The sequence below is a fragment of the Capronia epimyces genome (genome assembly GCF_000585565.1).
Source record: "Capronia epimyces CBS 606.96 chromosome Unknown aczIQ-supercont1.3, whole genome shotgun sequence".
In the NCBI taxonomy this organism is placed as follows: Eukaryota; Fungi; Ascomycota; class Eurotiomycetes; order Chaetothyriales; family Herpotrichiellaceae; genus Capronia; species Capronia epimyces.
The window spans coordinates 1444317-1460444 of NW_006912906.1; the positions used below are offsets into that span (position 1 = coordinate 1444317).

Consider the following 16128-nt stretch of genomic DNA (forward strand, 5'->3'; position numbering starts at 1 on the left):
CACGACGACAGTCACGACGACAGTCACGACGACAGTCACGACGACAGTCACGACGACAGTCACGACGACAGTCACGACGACAGTCACGACGACAACCACGACCGCCTAGAGACCAACCATAACTATAATCACAACTGCCTGGGCACCAACCAGAACCACAACCACAACCGGCTAGAGATAGAGACAGACACAGACACAGAAACATACATCAAGTCTGGAACGTCAAGCACCACGAAAATCAGAGAGCGAGAACGACGACAACAACGAGAAGTAGTCGACCATGCTAAGGCCTTCATGCACATGGTGGAGGCCGTCGTGCGCGATGACCAGGAAATTTCCGAAGATCTGATCAAAGAGACCCACAGGATTTTGTGCTCGGGAGTGCCAGTAATCGTGTCTGCAGACAAGCAAGTGGTCCCCAGCAGCAGCTACGCGGGAAAGTATCGAAATGTGCCGGTTCGAGCAGGAAACACCAATTTCGTCGTTCCCCAGCGTGTCCCTACAGTCATGGCCAGATTCATCACCGAGCTGAACGAGTACTTGAGAAAAGCAGAAGCTGAGCGCCAGATCGATCCCTTCTACATTGCCGCCCATGCATGTGGGGAATTTGTCAACATCCATCCATTCCTCGACGGCAATGGCAGAACTTGTCGTCTGATCCTCAACACCATCCTGCTCAAATATGCAGGCATCGTCTGTCCGATTGGGGAGTGTGAGAGCGAGAGGAATGAGTATTTGAACATTGCACGGGCGAGCTCGGAGGACTGTGTTGGGAACGGTCGGTTGGCAGCTTACGTGGTGGAAAAGGTGGCGGGTATGAATAATTTGAGTCCAAGTCGTTGAAGAAGGTGGCGGCTACGAATACTGTCAGCTGAGTCCGATCAAGTCCGGGTTCGAGTTGTTGCGGGACACGTTGAAAGGAAAAAGTTGAGCAGTGAACAAGTTGATTTCTAGTAGCAAGAAGCTGTGACGGTCATATACGCCAAGTAGCTAGCTAATTCACTCTGTGAATTAGTTCCTTCGTCCTTTTCACGGCTGTCGTGGTGTAACAGTTTAGGTGAACTGTGACAGAAGTTGAGTAGTGAACAAGTTAATGAAGAAGTTGAGGAGGAAGCTAGGAACAATCTAATTAGCCAGCTTTGTTGTCTCAGGTCCATTGCCCAGCCTCATCTCTATCGTTGATCTGTACTTTGTATAGTTGGGATTCTCCCAGACCTTGGCCCAATTAAATGATTTGATCTCTACGTGAACATGGAACCCTCCCTGTATTCATCTATCCTGATGAGACACGGTGATGCTGATGCTGATGCTGATACTGATACTAATGCTGATACTAATGTTGTACATACCTCAACCTACCTCTACCTAGCTTTCGTCGCACGGGAACAGAATGGTAAGTGAATCCTCTGGCGGAAAGACAGCAAGACAGCAAGACAGCAAGACAGCAAGACAGAAAGAAAGACAGAAAGGCATCAATGATGAGGTAGAGAGGCTCTCTGACTTCTGCCCTCTGACTGGTCGTGGTCCCACGCCACCTGCTTCTATATCTAATCTATACGCCCTCCTAAGTGCTTCCTAACCATAACTATTGCCTCTCTCTGCAATCGCCCTCGACATAGTGCCGGCAAACCTCGACACCAGATCCGTGTCCAGCTTGGCCGTTTCAATCGCCTGCAGGACATGCTTGATGCCCACGCCCACCTCCTCACTCCGCGTGATGTCTTTAATCTCGGCAATCGCTCGGGACACGTCCGCCGGCGCAAACGCCTTGGACTCTTTCATCACATGTTCAAGCTCTTCGTACGTTCGAACATTCGCAATGGGTATGTCCGAGTTGAAATGCCGCCAGAAATCCAGTTGCTGCAAAACGCTCCGCTGGGTCGCCGTCACAATAATCAACAGACTTCGCCCGGGAGGAGGCGCCTTGCGTAATAGAGCCACCACCGTCTTGAGGATGGGGTTGCTGAACCGGGGGCCTATCGGCGTCCATTCAATGTATTCCTCAATGTCGTCCAGGACCACGACGCTCATCGGACTCTTGTAGGCGTCCATGAACACCTTGCTGAGATACGAGATCTTCTGGCTCTCACTCATCTCCAACGTATCCTTGGTGCTGATCAGCTTGATGAACGGATAGCCGGAATCAATGGCAATCTTGGCCGCCAATGCTGTCTTTCCACACCCCGGGGGACCGTGTAGACAGACCGAAAACAAGGGCGTCGACTGCGGCTGTCGCACCTGTTCCACAAACAGCTTGCCTTCTTCCAACACGTCGCGGATATACTGAGAGTAGTGGATCACCCCTCCTCTCAAGCAGTACGACAACTCTTCTTCTGACACGCCAAAGGCGGGCTTGACTTCTTCCAGGGCATGTTCAAAATCTGCCCGTTTGATTTTCATGTTGGCCACGTCATCGGTAATGCCGGCCATGGTTCCAACTTTGATATGTCGACTGAATGCAAAAGACGTAGCCGACTTGACCAGACCACCGATCTCGGCGCCAGAAAAGTTCTTGGTCTTGCGCGCAAGGTCGAGTAGGTCGACATCTGGGTCGAGCACTTTATTGTCCCGCATCTTTTGGGTGTGAATCTTGAGAATCTGGGCTCTCCCATGTTCATCCGGGAGGGAAATCTCCATGTGGAGTTCGAGACGTCCAGGACGGAGCAGAGCATCGTCAATCATGTCCTTCCGGTTCGTCATGCCAATTAACAGGATATTGTTGAGCTGGTCGACACCGTCAAGCTTCGAAAGCAGTTGATTGACCACACTGTCTCCCACGCCCGTCCCGCCCCCGGCACCGCTACCTCTCTGTTTGCACACGGCGTCCAGTTCGTCGAAGATGATGATATGAAGTCCAGACTCGTCACCCTTCTCCTTGTACTCCTTCTCTGCGTCGGCGAACAATTTTCGGATGTTCTCTTCTGACTGTCCGACGTACTTGTTGAGAACTTCCGGCCCATTGATGACCTTTGGCTCTCTAGCATTGAGCATCTTACCAATCTGTCGGGCAATCAGAGTCTTTCCGGTTCCGGGCGGACCATACAGCAGAATCCCTTTGACGTGCTGAATGCCCAATTTTTCCACCAACCCAGGAGGGAAGACCCGAGACGCAAAGGCTCTTCGGAAGATGGTGACAAACTCGGCATCGAGCCCACCAATGCCCATATCTTCGAATTTGAAGTCGGGAGCAATGATCGAGTTTGCCGCGGGCCTCCTCGATGACGCTTTGAGATTGATGGGCGTCTTGCCGTCTTTGAAGAAATTAATCTGTGTCTGTGGGGTCAAGATGCCTCGCGCGCGCGGATCAGATGTCGTCGGAGCCGCCTTTTCACTCAAGTCGGCCAACTGCACCGTTTTGACCTGGAGGTTTAAAGGAATACTTTTCAAATCCATCAAGAATCTTTGGCCAGGCGCAAACATCTGGCTGTTGTACAACTGCTACCGTGTCAGTCAATATTCCGTAGAGAATTCGTTCGACTCATACCTTTGTGATTTCCCGGGCAAGGTCATCCTGGTCGTAAGGGGCGTCTGTGATCTTCCTCGAACTGGCAAATCCAATCTCTATGTCCATTGCTCCAATGTAAGCCTGGCTGCTTTGACTAAAAGGGTCATAGACTTCGGCCTGGATTTGATCGGTCAAGGCCACACCCATCCATGACCGCTGCGGTTCTGAGAGCCCAATATATCCCCGCGGAAACGAATCTAGGGGTCGCGCCGTGACCACGTACATGTTGTTGATGAGGAGGAAGATATCGGTCCCGTCACGCGACGGAGGGAGGTCCTGTGTCGACACCGCGACAAGATTGCGGAACGTGTATGAGTTGTCCGGGCTCTTCGCGGGTTGTAGAATCATGCTATGTCCACCGCCACCACCTGGCCGGGCCCCTCCTTTACTAGGACTGTTCTGGTGGCCTGTCGGTCGCGGTGGGTTGCTTCTTGCAGGAAGGGCAGGACTGCCATATCCTTGAGGCTGTCGAGTAGGAGGTGTATCATAGCCTCCGTTCATGGGAGTGTCAAAAGAGCCACCTCCACTGTAGCCAGGACGGGCCGCTCGGTTCGGGGAGCCATAGGGATCTCGTGGAGGTTGTTGGGGTTGTTGGCCTCCGCCGAAGAGGTTATTTCGATTGAGGAAGGACATTTTCGAGAAGGGCGAGGGTAAGAGACCTAGGTCTATGGACAGAGGAGGCAAAGAGAGGCGTCTAAAGCGTGACTATCGCGGTCCCCGGGGCGAATGGATGGGACGTTCGAAGAATCCGGTCGCCTGCGCCGGACGCTGACAGAAAAGGACAGATGTGCTCTGTACAATGCCGTTTAGAAGTCAGATGGGAGGTTCCGCACTCTACCATATATTCAACATAGCGTGAGGTCAAAGGAATGAAGGGAAGTCCGTGTGAAACAGTTGGTTCTATGCTGCGACTTTGACAGTTTGGCGGCTGACCTCGAACCGTAGTCGCCTCACGCCGCTGCGGCGACCCTGTCCAGGTGCAAGCCGATGACGCCGCCTTGTCTTCTCTCGGCCGTTCTTGGGTAGCCTGGAGACTCGTAAAGCAGCGACTGCGGCAGTAGGCTGACTGCTATATAGGGATAATAGCCTTGCCGCTTTATATTCCTCCCATTCTTGAATTGGTCACCAGCACAACGTCGGAAGATCATTGTCGACCAGTACACCATATCGCGGACGAGTGATCCCGACGCCTTCTCAGGGAAGACCACCACGCAAGAGCCACCAACCGCGCGTAGTTTGTGGGGATAATATCTACCTATGTCTATGGAAAGTGGCCTGGGATATGGTACACATGTCAGAGCCTCAAGAAGTACGGGACAATTGCCTTCTGTCATCGTTCAAGAGTGGCTTTGCCTGGGTTGACGTCTCAAGACAGAAGGTAAGTGCTAGGTACTAGGTACTAGGTACCAGGCGCCAGCTTTAGAGATGGGAGACTCGTAAGGGCCCACAGTCTCTCTCAATCTCTCCCTTTCCACTCTAGTCGGAAGCGGCCAATTCCCAACCAAGCTTCACAGTTATGGAGGACTGTGAGTCGAAGGACTGACGAAAACCCTCTCTTTTTCGCCATTTAAATTTGAATTCCCGACATCCACGTCCACGTCCCCCACCCGAATCAGGAAAAGTTGTTGTACACACTGGAAGGACCTAAAATCTCCTGGGAAAGAGCGAATGCATCATTCTTAATACGCTCCAGACCATCCTCGAAAGTAACACCTTGGCCCACTGAGCCTTTTCGGCTTGCCTCAGCTTGCTGATAAGATCCAGCACCCATGGCAGAAGAAGCAAGGGGAAGTGTTTCGTCGAACATGGTCGAATTGGTCGCAGAACCATGATCAGGAGGCTGTCCGAGCTGCGGGACGCAGTCGAGACGACGAAAAAGGACGAGCATTCGTTTCGCTGACGACCAGCGGTCTGGAAATGCTTCGAGAATGGGGATGCACAAAGAGATGACCACGTGGGCGTCGATTCTGCCGCCTTTGACGTCTCCCGGGTGACTGCTGCTATCAATGCAGAACAATAGGATGAGCAGGACCAACAACAATCTGTTTAGAGTGATATAAGTCAGTGGAAAGTGCTGCTGCTGAAACAGCACTGCGCAGTAGTAGATGTACTGCTCGATGGTGCGATGAAGGTCGGAAACCTGCCCCGAGGAGAGCTGCGAGTTGAAGTCGGACGGACAATACAGGAGGGCCAAAAGACTGTAATAGCGGAGGTTCAGCCAACCGATGGTGTTGAGAAACTCGACATTGTCCTTCTCCAAGCGGGAAAGAAGACAGCGCTGGGCGTACCAGTCGTCTATACGGGACCGAAAGTCTTCCAGTATCGCGCGACGGTCGATATATGTGAGGCTGCTGGTGCTGATGCTGATGCTGGGACCGGTACTGGTCGAAGATGTCGTTGGAGAATTGCCCAGATGGACCTGCTGGAAAACCCGGCCTTCAAGGTTGCGGAGGCCGATGGAATTCCGTGAGACCTGGAGTACTCTTGTATAGTGAATTCGTTCCGAAGACGCAAACTCTTCCACTGTGATTCCGGGGAGAGGCACGTTGATGCTCTGGTCATCAATGACGAACGGCAAGCCGAACGCCGCCGCGATCATCCGGTCGAACTGGTAGATGGCCCAGAACAAGCGGTGTCTGTGCTCCGCCTCGAGCCCCGTGGTGGCCATGACGGCCGGGCCATTACTGTTGTCGTCGGCGGCGCTGGCGCCACCGCCTTCATCGCCAACGATCCGACACTTGCGATTGAGACCTATGGCGATAGCCTGCCGACCCAGGACTCCCGTCAAGGTCCACGGTGACACGCCGAGAGGGTCATAGATCGAGTACAACGCAAGCAGGAGCAGGTTTTCGATGGTTTCGACACTCGGCAGCATCAGGCAGTCGTTCATGATTTCTTGATATGGCACAAATACTCGCTCCGCCATGTCCTCCGGCAACTTTCTCACGCTGCACAGGGCAGCGCAACCGATGACGATGATCATATATAATTTGACAGGGACGTTTGCGCACGGTATGGAACCTGGTTTCGCTGCAGCCATGAAATACTGCTCGGCCTCCGCTGTGACTTTGGTTCGGTCAAAAACAGGATATGCCTCGTGGATGTAGTTGAAGAAAGCCTTGACGCATTTTCTGTGGTCGAGGCCTGTGGGTAGGTGCTCTCTCGTCACCGTCCTTCCCACCCTCATTGGTTCTTTGTCAGTTCTGTTCTGAACCCTGGCGGCAATCTGGTGAGCCATTGGCGCCACTTCTGGGGATGAATGTGAGTGATGACCGTCGAACCTTACACGTCCCGGTCCCTGTTCTCCGTTCTCTCCTTCGTCAACATTGCCAGGACCAAGAGGAGCCTGAACCAGACTATCTGCCATACACTCTGGTACTGCATTATAGTGCATGTGATCAGAACCACCCCAGATCCGGGATGGTTGTGGTGATACAGTTGAACCTGCAAGGTCCGTCCAGATGTGGCGGTGCTGGTTGTCGTCACTGACAGAGATAGAACCGCTTCCCTCAGCATAGATCGATCCTAGCTTCGCTGGCTCTCCGGTATGATTGCCAATGGTATCGACCGTCAGCGGCACAGTACCCCTGGGCCCCTTCTGAAGGTGTGTCTGAATGGGTTGCTGTTCGATGAGCCTGCAAATACCTTGCGACAGCCATTCGACCTGCGTTTTCAGTTCTTTGACCTCGGTCAAGATGGCAGGAAGTCCTATGCTGCCTTCAACCGATGGCGACAAGGATGACTCTGGGGATGAGAAAGAGCAGGTTGCCCTTGCGGCGACACAAGAGGAACAGGCTGGAAGTGAGCGAGAGCATTTTTTCTTTAGCCGTCGACATCGATGACATGGTGAGGCCGATGACTCTTCAGGGTCATCTTGTCGGATTTGGTTGTCACCGCCTTCTTTTCCTGGCCCCTCGAGTCGTGACTTCTTGGCTGTGGGATGTGACCACGGTCCGCTGTGTTCCTCATCGGACGTGTATCGAAGCCGGAAGCGACGGAAGGTTCCGCTGCCACCTACCTTCGCTGCAGCATTTTCCTGCATACGAAATGAACGCGAGGGCGACGGCGAGGGCGGCGACGACGATGGTGATGGTGCGGACGACGGCATCCCGAACGAGGTTTTCGTTCAGACCCGCCCAAGAAACGCGATCCTAGGACCAAGGGAAGAGCAATCAAGTCCACCAACTCGAAGCACCTGGCTTGCCTCCAAACCCACCAAATCTTCCATGTAGGACAAATGGCTTCTGTGTACTTTGATTGTATTCCACGCTCTATCAGCAGACCAGAAGATGCGAAGCTGGCGTTATGACTACCCCGCTTGCAGAGAGCAGCCCTCCCTCAGCCAATAGATGTAGTAAATGATTAGAGAACATCTAGGACTGAGGGTCAACGAGAAGGGTAGACTGGTCATTCAGCTGTGATGTGGTGGAAATGGTATTGTTGGTCTATAGTACAGATACACAAACTAGGTGGCCATCACGACATCGTCCCTCGTTCTGACGAATCACTTACTAGGTACTTAGGATTCCAATGTGCCGACTCTTATCAGCTCATTCTAATCGGGCTTGACTACAACATGTTCCCGGGGGCAATGACAACTTCTCATTTCTGCCAATGAATTCAAGTTGTTGCGCGAAGTCCTAAGCGCTGGCCGCCACTGAGAACCGAATACCGTGGTTAGCCGAGTCATATGCGTCAGCACTCACCCTACGATGGACGACCCATTTCTTCATCAGGATGAACAAGCGGTCAGTCGCATTGTGAAGTTCTTAGGTGTTGATGCTGACCTATAACCTATTTGTTATAGCGATACGATATTCTAGATCACCCTCAACAAATGACAAAGTACGGGAGGCATACCATTCCAGTTCCAATTCCCATTCCCTTTCCCTTTCCAACTCAAACTCAAACGTGTATGGTGTCTTTGGTGTCCTGGATTCTCAGCGTCTTCGAAAAGTGCTGCCTCTGGTGGAAGAACTTAACATCATCTTCCGTAAACAAGCGGCCTTCTTTCTCCGCCTTGATGCGGGCTCGCTTCACTCGGAGGACATCCCATTCCAGGTTCCGAGTTAGGTACCAATTCAAACAATTAAAGAGGAAGCACCCGGCGACCATGGCGGTACAGATGCCAAAGGACACTTTATATCCGCTCGCAGCGTACTTGGCCCGAAATGCCTGGGGACCTATGACTCCGCCGAGCTGGGCGAGGCCTGATTGTAAGCCCAACGCAAAGGCGGTGCCGGTCGTGCCACTCAATGAAGATGTTCGCCACGCCCAAACTGGGACGGCGAGCGCTTGTGCAGAGCCGACGCCCAAGATACATCCCGCATAGACGGCGCCGGGCCGCTTGGTGCCTATCAGAATGGCGTACATGGCAACCTCGAAGAGGAGGATACTCAGGGCCAAGAAGGGCCGGGGCACCCACGCCTTATTCAAGATGTAGGCCGCGATGATCACGAAGAGAATCGCACAGGCAGCTGGTGCGATATTCAGGAGCTGGTTCCGGGGAAGTCCGGCAAATCCCAGCTCGGTGGTGACGGTCGGCAAGATCCAATTCAGCCCATAAGCCCCGGTGGTCATACAGATCTAGGCGGTCCATGTTAGCTAAGAACTTGGTTGGGCCCGAGCAACTTGGCAATCAAGTTAGTGGGCGGAAATCACTCACCTGGGCGAACAAGAAAGTCCAAAGCTTGATGTCGGTGAAATTGTCGACGACCTCTTTCCAGGAGAAGGAGGCATCATGGGTCCTCGGCGCATTTTCCGTCAGTCGCAGGTCCATGAACTCTTGTTCCCGTGGGGTGAGCCATTTCGCCGTGCGTGGCGACTTTGGGTAGTCAGGATAGATAAAGTAGACAAGAAGGCCGAAGCCGATGGTCAATACTCCTTCAATTAAGAAAACCCTGGACCATTTTCCAAGCATCAGCTTCCTATCTTCTTCTCAAACGGCTGGATGGGAGAGCATATAAACGTACCACTGCCAGGAACTCAGACCGTGCTTCCCGTCGAGATACGAAATCCCATAGGCAAGTAGAGATCCAAGGATGCCAGCGAGATTGCCAATAGCGTATAGCCACATGATAGGCTTGGCCATCTCGTCACTGCGGTACCAGTTGCACAGGTGGGTGATGATACTTGGGTAGAGACCTGCCTCTGCGAGGCCGAGAAAGAATCTGGCAGCATAGAGACCTTCTTTGTTCTTGACCGCGGCATGGCATGCCATGACGAGACCCCAAAGAACGCAGATCCTGGTCTGGAAAGTCCGGGGAGTCATCCATTTCAGGAACAGGTTGCTGGGCAGCTCAAAGATGACATACGAGATCTGTCTCCTGTCAGCGGTGTCGCAGTTTCCCACCGTCAAGACCAGCCCCAGGGGCCTGTGGTAAGGTAGTGCAAAGTGCTGTACACTCACATAGTAGACTGATTGCACCCAGTTGTAGTCGTCGGGCGTCATATGTAGCTGCTTGAGAATATTGGTGGGCTTCCCGACCGCTAGAACCTTGACACTGGCGGCATTGTTCGAATCGATCTATCGCCTTGGTCAGTCAAGCTTCACATGGTACACGCAGAACCGAGACAAGGGAAGCCACTTGCCTGCTTGATCAGATACAGCATGCCGATGGTGACCAAGATCCGATAGTCGATCTTGCGTATGATCCTCTTCTGCTCTTCGGGGGTGAAGGTGTCCAGAAGAGCGACTTTGCGGTCGTCCACGGCGTCGGTGTGAGGCCGAACAGCAGGGACGTCTTCCTCGTCAGCAACTCTCTCGACCCTGGAGCCTTTCTCTGTCACGGTGGTGGCGCTTGTGAACTCGACCTCCCCATTTGACCCTGCGCTGGTGCCAGGAGGGGAAGGGTCTCGCTGCTGTTTCCAGGCTTTCAGGTCCCAGCCCCAGCCCATCTTGCTGTGCGATTGTACAGTCCAGGAGAGGTGGGTGTGGTGAACTCTGCGGTCAATCAATCAATCAATTGCATGGAGAGACACGAGATACTGGCAAAACCGCCCCTGGACAGCTTAGGCCTTTTATCGTCGTTAAGGCATGGCGGTCGTATCTCCCATGCAATGTCGCCATAATAGACACTGCTTGCGTTGGAAGCCGCCATGGCAGCTATAGAAGATGGTCAATAATTTTCAGGCATGTTCATGGGCAGCTCCCGAACTGCCCGGTCTCCAATCCCCCCATGGAGCAACGAGGCTTGTCCTCAACGAGCATTCCCGACCAGAGCGCCGTTTGATTGAGCCAAGAATACCCTGAATCAGGTTTAGGCAAAAAGATAGAAGATAGGCCCACGGCCCGGGTCGCGTCATATCACCGAGTTCCCGCCTACCGAGTACACTATAAACATGGTACATACCCCAAGCAGGACTGTGGTAGGCCCTCCGTCCTCCAGTGGACAGCGACATGTCGCGAGCGTCGCCGCCGGCCGAGAATTTCCCAATCAGGTAACCCGTACTTGAGGCGTCGTAGACCCGTCGCCGTTGCCGGCGCCGGCCATTCTACGATACACATCGATAAAGGGGGTTGGTCGTCACGCAATATCCAGAATCGGGAATAAAAAGTCGTGATGAAGACGTGCTGAGGTGTCTTTGTCTACCATCACATCCCACGACAACTCTCGGCCACATCCATCACCATCACCACCACCATTACTTTGACATGCCTTTAGAGGTTGCCATCATAGGAGGAGGCATTGCCGGCCTCACGCTCGCAGCGGCTCTTCAGCACAACCCGAACCTTCGAGTCAATATATACGAACGGGCGACCGAGCTCAAAGAGATAGGAGCTGTCATCGGGCTGGCTCCCAATGCACTACGGACGCTGGAGAAAATCGGGGTCGCCGACGTCCTGACGGATGCAGTGGGCTGGCGCAATCCGAACGGCATTCCAATGACATTTGCGTAAGTCAAGTTCCTGGTGCCTTTGCAAGGTACGGTATGACCGTTCCCGTTCCCGTCGATTCCGATGGCTGAAAACCAGGCCAAAACCAAAGCCATTACAAGACCGGGGAAGTCATCAGCCGAGATTTCTTTCGAAACGTACCGGATCGCCGTCATCACTTTGCGCGGATGCATCGAGCCAGGCTGCAGCAGGGTCTTCTCAAGCATGTTGCACCACATGTCATACATCTGGGCAAGAAGGTTGCGTCCGTGGCTGCTCATCGTGACCAAGGGGCCACGGTGACCTTCAGCGATGGCAGTACCATCAACACCGACGTCGTTATTGGGGCCGATGGAATCAAATCGGTGAGCACTATGCACTATTCGCGTATCGCTGTCTATTATGCCTGGGCCGACACTAAGCTTTCCTTGCGGCGCCGGGACAGAAAGTGAGGCAGTCTTTCGTGCCAAACCATACGTTGTCATGGACGGGGGATGTGGTGTTCCGCACTGTATTCAACTACTCTCTGGTCGAAGATATTCCCAATCTTCCTCAGAACTCTACGCATTTTGTGGGTTCGCCTTTCTCTGTTGGCTACAGGCTACACACTCCTAGGAGGCTGATTATGGATCGATCTAGACTAACGGGCTGGATTTCTTCTTTGCCACGAGAGCGGGTAAGTTGAGCACACGAAACCGCGCCGCTTACGAGTCTGTATCTGTGTCTGTGCTGAACGACCTCGACAGGGTCTGATCAATATGCGGTCACGGCCACCTTTATCGTCGACCCCAGAACAGATCACCAGTACAGCGAAACCGACTGGAACAAAAGTGCCAGTGTGGACACTCTCCGCGAACGCTACGCAGTTAGATTCTTCCTTCCTCTCCCTAGTGTTCGTGGTCCAGACTTCCGCTGACAATTCCCACTTCTCTGGGCCAGAGCTGGAATTCACTGGTCTTAGCAATCATCGACCGCATCCCATGGGTGCGTTCATACACCAATATAGCCGGCCGAGTACTTGACCAGTGGAGTTTCGAAGATCGAGTCACTCTGCTCGGCGATGCCGCTCACACTCATGGAGGAGCCTTCGCTGCGGGTGCCGCCTTGGCCATCGACGACGCCTATGCGCTAAGTCTGGCTTTTGAAGAGGTCTTCCCGTCGAGCGGTGGAATCGTTCCACAGAAGTCTGTCCCCGATCAGCTTCTTCGCGTTTTTGACTTGTACGAGGCCGTCCGAAAACCACATTCTTCGAAACTTTTAGCCATTGTTGAAGCGCACCGCCGCAACAATCTCTCTCAATTGGCCAAGAGGCGCAGCGGACACGGCGAGACCGACGAGGAATTCAGGAAAAGATACACGGCCCGCATGGACGCCACATGGTTGGCGGAACATGACGTTGAAGCCACCTTTCGAAAACATGTCGAGGTGGGAAATGTCGCAGGGAAAGGAAATAGTGCCACTGTCGAAGAGAAGATCACAACAGTGCCAGGGAAGGTCATTGTTGAAATCACCGAGGCCGAAGTTCACGTTCCGGCCAGGGCAACATTGTGAAAGGGGAACGCTGCATCAGGATTGAAAACTTGTAGACGGTGGGTGGCAAGATATTGAGTTTCGTGCTTGTCTTGCCAAACTTAGGCGCTAACTTAGGCATTCCCAGCCTTGTTCTTTAACCAGAAAGCTGGTATAGGCATACAGTACTATATAGTCTGGGCTCCCCCCATACCCCTTTGATAGCGAACAGGGAACATTTCAACCTTTGACATGTCTCGTGCCTCTTGTCTCTTTCTCACGCGTCTCGATCCACCTTGAGATCTCGCCATCGACGTTCCAATTCATTTTTTTAATCAAGGCACCTCCCTGACAGACGCCGAGGTGATGTACCTGAGTGACAAGATCTAGGATGCGCGTGGGGATGGTACCACCCCACAGGTCCAAACTCGAAATGACACACTCCACGTCCAGTAGATTGGTTTATGCAGCGATGGAATGCCACCCAAGCAGAGACATGGAACCAGAATAAATGTTATGCCACCGTGTCTTCAGCAGGCGGTAGATTACTGTATGTTCCTATGATGGGTGTTGCGGCAGCTCAGCCTTGCTAGGCACCAGGAATTCATGAAAGGTGAAAGGCACCAACCGGCCAGGCAGCACAATCTCCTCCAGTGCAGCCTTGGGAAACAAAATCCACTGCCCTCTATAAATTAGTATGTAGATGCCCAACATAACCCGACACAGACGCGGACACGGCAGCATAGGCAGCACAGCACAAGAAGTTGCACCGGCTGGAAAGCCAAAAAACAACCTCAACCTGGTGATTATATTGCCCCGGATAAGCGATCAGATTTATGTACAGTACGACCATAAGCCATGGCGCCTGGGCCTTCAACACCATCCTTATCTTCGACAACAGAGCCGACAACACCATCCTCCTCCTCGACAACAGAGCCGACTCCGCCTTTAGAGAGCGACCGACAGCCACCCACACTGGAGGCATACCTCGGTAGGCCAAGCGACGCACAGCCACCCCCGTTCCTCACATTACCCCTGGAGCTGCACCGACTGATCGTCAGAGAACTGAAGTATCCTGACCTGCTATCGCTGAAGCTCTCCCACCCGTACTTCCAAGGCATGATCGGCCTCCAACCGACGATCCACAGCCGGATTCAGTGGCTCATGAGCCGCTCGAGAATGGCTCTACCGGTGCCTCAAAGCACGGGGTTATCATTCCTCTCGGATGTCGCCTTCGTCGCAAATCCCGAGGTCAAGGGCATTATGAACAAGAGACGGCGCCACCATGATTGTCTCAAGTCCCAATCTGCTAGGGAGATGACGATCAAGACATTGGGGTGGCAGAAGGGCAGGACGTTCTGTTTCGTGCTGGAAGCCAGCTCTTGTCCTTGGATTCAAGGGACGTCTGGCAGACGCTTCAGCTGGGCTGTAGGCTCTTCTGTCATGGAGCTGCTGAGAACTTGGAAGGGAAATGCCCTTGCTTTGTTGGAGGAGTGGGTCTTGAGCAGGATTGGGGCCGTTGGAAGATTCATCCGTCGCTAGTATACTCATTGACACGGATGGCTTGCAGTACATCTTGGATAGGCGACTTATATGAGCGAGCCATCGATTTGTTGAAGAACCAACTGCTGTCCCATGCACGGGCAGCCCAGCCAGCTATGCTCCCTTTCTTCGGTTACTGTAGGCCAACCACGCCTGTCGCAGTGAGCGCTCGTTCTCCTCGTTCGCCTCTGTGACCATGGCCCGAGAATTTTCACGCAGGTGCTCGGCGCAATGACTCAAATCCCCCACCGCTGAGGACATGTCCAAGTATGGCCAGTCTTTTTTTCCTTCTCTGGAAATCTGACGGGCGATTTCTAAAGTATTCAGAGTCGAGTAAAGGATCGCACGGATCTGCCATATAATTTCTTGCGCAGGCTTATGATGGACTTCCTGCATGTTCTCGAGTAGCAACAAGTCTTTCTTTTGGCGGGCACGCTCCCTAGACCAGAACGGCAAGACATGATAGAAAGGCCGGCTTGTGAGATTGTGTTGGAGTTGCAAGATACCTTGTTGGCGGTAACCGTCTAGTAGATTCCAGCTGGTATCTAAACGCACAAAGTGTTTCTCAGAATCATCGCCTTCTCTGATAAGCATCTCGATCTGAGGAACCACCTCGTCCAGGTAAGTGGTCATGTCCTTCACGATGTCGTAACCAAGCCACACCGCCAGTGCCCCAGTTCGCGTGCCGCGCTCCTCGACTTGATAGGCCAGCGAATCCAAGTTCATAGAAATTGCTTCCATATGCACGGTAATGTTGTAGTAGAGTCTGTACAACGACCGTCCCAACTTTTTCGCATTTCTGGCATATTCTACCCCTGCCCTCGAAGCCGCCTCCTTGTCTTTAATCTTGCTGTGTCGTATGTCTTGTGCCACATCAAGGAGTCCGATTTCCATGCTGCGGAACTGGTTCGCCCATGGCAAGAGCTCGATTGCTGGCTCCTTGAGTTTGACCGTCTCAATATTCGCTTCGAGGATCGGGCCTATGGGTGTAGCAGAGGTATTTGTGTATTTGGGAAGATCATGACACGAGATGCCAGCGAGTTGCAAGGTCTTCGGTCCTCCAGGTACGGAGCATGCAGCCATCAAAGCAGGATGTGAAGAAAGAGCAATCATGACAGACAAGAAAGCCAGCAAGACAACAATCTTCAAGATAATGCCGAGCATGAAGGTTAACGGAGCCGAGACGATTGGAGAGGCGAGGGCTTCGAACAGCCATATGAAAGGATCTGCCAGCAGATTGAATAAACTTGTCACTTCTGTCCGTCTCCAGAGTCTCTCGTTAATGGAGATTCCAGCTTGGGTGGAGGCTTGAGAGCTGCTTTCTTGCTAGCATGTTGCTGAGGTGTTTTGGCTAGACTGGGCGGCTTCATGGCAGGTTCTGCTGTTGACTGAGGGACTGACTTCCGAATGCTTTCTTCTTTGTTCGATTTGTACTTGGGGGTTCGATGGCAACTGCAATTTCCCAGAACGCAGTTTCCTCTAATTGGCTCCGGTTCTTTCTTAGGGCTCGCCCAGCAAATTGCTCTGGGCTTGGGGCTCTCCTGGATTCTCGGTGTTGCGGGTGACACATTCGAAGAATTCGGGGACCCAGTCTTGAGAAGAATGTGGATAGGTGGCAACAGGGCTATCTACCATCTAGAACAACAATGTAATAAAGCAGCAACAGGGGCCCGGTGACAGTAACGTACCCTCGTGC

At 52.9% G+C, this 16128-nt stretch overlaps 7 protein-coding genes across 7 annotated transcripts; 3 read left to right on the forward strand and 4 right to left on the reverse strand.

Annotated features, from left to right (window-relative positions):
* Positions 1-294: 294 nt before the first annotated feature.
* On the forward strand, positions 295-931 carry A1O3_03787 (uncharacterized protein; the record flags this gene model as incomplete). The annotated part of the gene is made up of 2 exons (XM_007733922.1): positions 295-814; positions 837-931. 2 exons carry the CDS (start codon positions 295-297, stop codon positions 929-931), a joined length of 615 nt encoding a protein of 204 aa, XP_007732112.1.
* Positions 932-1575: 644 nt separating this feature from the next.
* On the reverse strand, positions 1576-4138 carry A1O3_03788 (vesicle-fusing ATPase; the record flags this gene model as incomplete). The annotated part of the gene is made up of 2 exons (XM_007733923.1): positions 1576-3435; positions 3485-4138. 2 exons carry the CDS (start codon positions 4136-4138, stop codon positions 1576-1578), a joined length of 2514 nt encoding a protein of 837 aa, XP_007732113.1.
* A 979-nt stretch (positions 4139-5117) lies between these two features.
* On the reverse strand, positions 5118-6743 carry A1O3_03789 (uncharacterized protein; the record flags this gene model as incomplete). The annotated part of the gene is made up of 1 exon (XM_007733924.1): positions 5118-6743. One exon carries the CDS (start codon positions 6741-6743, stop codon positions 5118-5120), a length of 1626 nt encoding a protein of 541 aa, XP_007732114.1.
* A 1667-nt stretch (positions 6744-8410) lies between these two features.
* A1O3_03790 (uncharacterized protein) lies at positions 8411-10402 on the reverse strand (the record flags this gene model as incomplete). The annotated part of the gene is made up of 5 exons (XM_007733925.1): positions 8411-9091; positions 9171-9405; positions 9478-9824; positions 9915-10031; positions 10130-10402. 5 exons carry the CDS (start codon positions 10400-10402, stop codon positions 8411-8413), a joined length of 1653 nt encoding a protein of 550 aa, XP_007732115.1.
* A 757-nt stretch (positions 10403-11159) lies between these two features.
* A1O3_03791 (uncharacterized protein) lies at positions 11160-12932 on the forward strand (the record flags this gene model as incomplete). Its single annotated transcript, XM_007733926.1, has 6 exons — positions 11160-11401; positions 11494-11746; positions 11827-11952; positions 12021-12057; positions 12128-12246; positions 12321-12932. 6 exons carry the CDS (start codon positions 11160-11162, stop codon positions 12930-12932), a joined length of 1389 nt encoding a protein of 462 aa, XP_007732116.1.
* Positions 12933-13823: 891 nt separating this feature from the next.
* Positions 13824-14285, forward strand: A1O3_03792 (uncharacterized protein; the record flags this gene model as incomplete). The annotated part of the gene is made up of 1 exon (XM_007733927.1): positions 13824-14285. A coding segment is annotated over one exon (462 nt), but the record flags the coding sequence as incomplete, so codon positions are not given.
* Positions 14286-14546: 261 nt separating this feature from the next.
* On the reverse strand, positions 14547-15596 carry A1O3_03793 (uncharacterized protein; the record flags this gene model as incomplete). The annotated part of the gene is made up of 1 exon (XM_007733928.1): positions 14547-15596. One exon carries the CDS (start codon positions 15594-15596, stop codon positions 14547-14549), a length of 1050 nt encoding a protein of 349 aa, XP_007732118.1.
* Positions 15597-16128: the final 532 nt, after the last annotated feature.